This window comes from Lactuca serriola, chromosome 4 (assembly GCF_051521515.1).
Source record: "Lactuca serriola cultivar US96UC23 chromosome 4, Lser_US96UC23_V15, whole genome shotgun sequence".
Lineage (NCBI taxonomy): Eukaryota > Viridiplantae > Streptophyta > Magnoliopsida > Asterales > Asteraceae > Lactuca > Lactuca serriola.
In genome coordinates, this window is record NC_136411.1 from 133,371,136 (window position 1) to 133,375,779 (window position 4,644).

General features: G+C 33.4%; 1 protein-coding gene across 1 annotated transcript; it reads right to left on the reverse strand.

The window, feature by feature from the left end:
- Window positions 1–2,249: 2,249 nt before the first annotated feature.
- Window positions 2,250–4,116, reverse strand: LOC145102602 (protein LOWER TEMPERATURE 1-like). The gene is made up of 6 exons (XM_079040047.1): window positions 3,908–4,116; window positions 3,156–3,201; window positions 2,922–3,042; window positions 2,743–2,819; window positions 2,547–2,653; window positions 2,250–2,478 (listed from the first exon to the last, which is right to left on the reverse strand). The coding sequence occupies exons 1-6, from the start codon at window positions 4,013–4,015 to the stop codon at window positions 2,440–2,442; spliced, it is 498 nt and encodes a 165-aa protein (XP_078896173.1). The 5' UTR covers window positions 4,016–4,116; the 3' UTR covers window positions 2,250–2,439.
- Window positions 4,117–4,644: the final 528 nt, after the last annotated feature.

A 4,644-nucleotide genomic window follows, 5' to 3' on the forward strand; every position in this document is an offset into this window, starting at 1 on the left:
CCGAGCAACCGAGTGCGACGTACAAAAACTCAAAGCGATCATCAGCATCTGTTTTAATATGTGTGACAGTACCCGGATTATGTTTGGCCAAGTTGTGACAATACACCGGAAGTTTGGTAAAAGAATCCTCTTTCGTACCCCTTAACGACAACAATGCATATTGCTTCGCATGCCATGCCTGATGGTATGAGATATTGATATTCAATTGAGCATTCATATCATTAACAATTTCTTTTCCCCGATAAACTCTACTATAGTCTTCAGCCAAAACATCAGCAATATATTCACCCAAAACATATTTGTTTGCTTGTCGATGATTAGGTTGCAACAATGTTGAAGAACATGTGTGTACATCAACAAATTTATTCACTTGGAAAAGTCCATTAGAATTTTTAATTGCTTTTGCTCTTAGTAACCAAGAACAATTTTTCGAAACACACACAACTTCATACCTTGATTTGGTGGATCTACTTGTCCTCGTCTGGAAACCTTCTCGAAGACATTTTTTTACCAATACACCGCTTTAAAAGTTCTTTGTTTTTAAATATACTCTCACATTGAATCTTTTGAAGATTAATGTCTACCATCTGTGTTGGGATATCTTTATTAAGATCAACTGGCCATGCTAGTACAGGGGGCATACCGTGAAAAAGGTTATCGGGATATTTAGCTTTAACTTCATCACCCAACTCATCTCTATCGGAATTACTTTGTAGCTCGGTTATATCTAAACATACATCACCAACATAAACATAATGCCCGTAAACATGATTTTTTTCATTTTTTTGAGTTGAATTTTTTTTCTTTTTAGTTTTATCTACCACACGCCTATTCATAAGTTTAACTTCTTGTTCAGCAACATCATCACAACGACCACCCACATGATTAAGATATGTACCAACATCATCATCACCAACAGACTTGTAATTCTCGGGATCCACATAGTGAATAGGTGAATAACTAACATTAACATTTTCAGCAACACTGTGAAACTGAGGTACACTAGGAGTATTGAAAGTACCTATCGGATCGTTGCTCCCTTTATAACTGCATAAATTACCAACAAGTTGGTTTCCAATTTCACCACCCTCATTAACCTCCTCAACTTCATCAACCACCACAAACACTTTCATAGCCCTTCCTCCACTACATTTGATTACGTTTATCAACATTCTAACATCCACGTCTTCAACTATAGCTATATAATAATTTAATTCAGGATGGTGGAAACGAAGACTAATTTTATATTTGTCTAACAAACCAATTTTGCTTCTTACCAAAGATACAAAATCACTATAACTAATATACTCAGAAAATATCAAAGCGAGTTCAGAAATACCTCTCTGTGGACATATGTATTCCAGATTAGTTCTATTAACTTGCCATCTCCCACCGGTTACAAGACAAACCAAATATTCAATCATTTTTTGAGCAAATTGTAGAGAGTATTTCCTAAACAAATAACAACCAAAATGATATTTTTTCTACAAAAGTTTTTATATAGCAACGTGATTTCGTAGTCAAACCAATTCATTTCATAGTCAAACTTAAAAAAAAAAAAAAAAAAAAAAAAAAAAAAAAAAAAAATACACCATTTCGCAGATGGCCCTATTCCATCTGCGAAATTAACCCTATTTATACAGAAAAAAAAATTAAAAAAAAAAAAAATTCTCATCTGCGAAAGTACAAGTACCTAAAGCACAACTGTGCTTTAGGTACTTGTACTTTCGCAGATGAGAAGCCCATTTCGCAGATGGGACTTTCTCATCTGCGAAATGGGTGGCTATTTTTGTAATTTCGATTTTTTTTGGCTATTTTTGTAATGCAATTAGTGTAAATGGCTATTTTTGTCATTTTCTCTTAATATTATTGTAGACCACATAATAAATTTTTAATAATCAATTTACTGGATATTTGGATGTCCCTTTTAACAAGTGATTTCCAGGTGATTAATTGTAACAAAACCGATGTAAAAAGATAGTGTTGGAATGTATTTCTATCCCTGGAACCATTTGACATATCAATCAATAGTCTAAAGATAGAAATTTGTAGTTTATTCGAAAACCATTATAGCATCATACTTTCATTTTTTTGTAATTAAACATTTTACTTTAAAAATCTACCCAATTATAGCTATGTCATGTCATCCAAATACATAACCATTATCACTGCTATAATGAGAGTAAGACGCTATAAAGAAACTAAAAGCACAATGCTTCAATAACAAATAAAATGAGAGTAAGACGCTATAAAGAATACTATTACTTTACATTCTCATTTCTTGCATTTAAAACCGTTTTCACACAAACCAACAAACATCTAAAATGTAAACATCAACATAAAGAGAGTAGTATTACATTTTCACTTGTTACATACTAAAAACCTAATTTCATCAATTACGTGTACAACTACTCTTAACCTCAAAGTCATGGAGCTTACTCAACCAGTTGCATTCCTCAACCGCATAATCAGTTCATCCTGCCAATAATTAAATATTATAAAAAAAAAATCTTTTGAATTCAATAATGCAAAAAATTACTACTTGCCTTCTTTCCTTTTAGGGAAAGTCCTCTTTCCTTTAAAAGTGCACGTATTTTCTCTACAGTTAAACTTTGAAGATTTTCAGGTACATGTGAATGTGATCTTGATCCCTCTATACATCATATCAATATCATGTGCAAAAATCTTCAATTAGATATATATGAGTGGGACCCACAAAACAAAATAGTGAGCTCTGCTCACCTGGCTGAGAACCATGTTGACCATTGGAAGCACCTCTTTTTGTTGTTGCCCTTCCATCCACACCTCTTTCTAAACCCCTAAATAGGAGAAGAGAAAACAAAAAAACCAAATACAAAATATTCAAACATTAAAAACAATGAAAGCAGGAATCAAGCTTTAAAAAAAAAAGAATTATATACCGCTTTCTTGAGCTTTCTTTTCCACTTGCACCTTTTGCACTTGATTCAGCCTTTTGTTGTTGCTTAAGCAAAAGAGATCTAATGAGTATGTTCATTTGATCTGTCTTTATTAACTGGTTTTCTGGATGAAGAAAAGAAATATTTGTCAAATGTCCTTAATCTTATTGTTCAATTCATATCATATTTAATCATCAATTAATTTACATGTTGTAAGGATAAACTCTTGGAAAATACCTGGAGGTGATGTATCACGATCAGTGATATAGACACGCATTCCACCCTGCATAGAATGTTAACATGAACTCATGGAAAAAAAAAAGGAAAAAACAAAGGGACAGATTCTGATACCGAAAAATAGCATATTACATTCCATATTTGGGCATATTGTTAACATCAAATTTGATAATATTAGATGTTGTTATCTCTTGATGGATTAGTAATCTTCATGTTTTGGCAATGCAGATCCTGAATCTAATTTTCTTTACCATGTTCATCAAGAAACTGACGCTAAGTTAGTGATTGATAGGAAGAATCTTGAGCAATAAAACAGAAGAGTGAGAAGACCAACAATTTATATACTTTGCATTTATTAGAATATGCAAATATGCAATCTCACTAAAATATCAAACCCCAAACCCCAATGACATGAGAGAATTGTACGAGTTACTATCAGCCAATATATGCCGATGAAAGAACTTAACAAGAACATGAACTTGAAAAAAATCAAGAACTTTATAAGAAACGTCTCGGGTGTACGAGAAAATGAGTTCACAACTACACCCATAACAGTCGATTCTGAATTTCTGATCAGAACACACTCGATTACATTTTGAGGAGTTCGTGTGCCCTACAATTATTTATTCTCTTGTAATCGAGTTTAACACTAATGAACAATCAGTGAAATTGCTACAATCAGGAATCACATCAATCATAAACACCAAAACCAACGATTAACAATTAAAAATCCAGGGTTTAGAGAGACTTACCAAATTGGAAGAAACGACAGTGGATGAGAAAAGGCCGTTGGAGGGAAGATCATTGAGGAGCTTGAATGCCCCTTTAGGGTTCTTCGACGGTGTTGCAGAAGCATCCATGGTGCCTAACAAAATCCCTTTTACAAATTATTTGAAGAAGCAAATATTCTCAATGGTCGACGGTGCGAATAGTTTATGGGGAGAGAAGGGGAAGTGAAACAAATCCACGTAATTATTGTGATGTATAAGAGCAAAAAATAATTTTGATATATTCTTTAAGTTTTTAATTTTTTTTTATCGGTTTTGTTCAAATTCGTTTTTTTAGGTTCTTTAATGTCTCGTATTTGCTTTACCTTTTTGTTTATAACTTTTCAGTGGTTTCCCTCCCACATCCCACATTAGACGATTACCAAGGTCAGGTGAATGTCACTTACTCTCATTAATCCGATCTGGAAACCAAGAAACCACACATCTCCATTATAAGCCTTCGTCCCCAAGAGTTAGTCACACGCCCTATCCCTTCTTTAATGGTAAAATGACAATTTCCTCAGCAAGATCTAGCTTCAATGGTGGTTCAAGATGGAGGAATAAGAAGATAATTACATACAGTTGTGGTGATGTTTGTGGTATCTCAGTCTCACGAACACCAAATAACCCAGGAAATATTTTTTGAGGCTGTCCTAATTATCAGGTAAAAACCTAATTATTTTTTTGTATTTGGGACTGCCTAAAGAGGAATCTATGATATT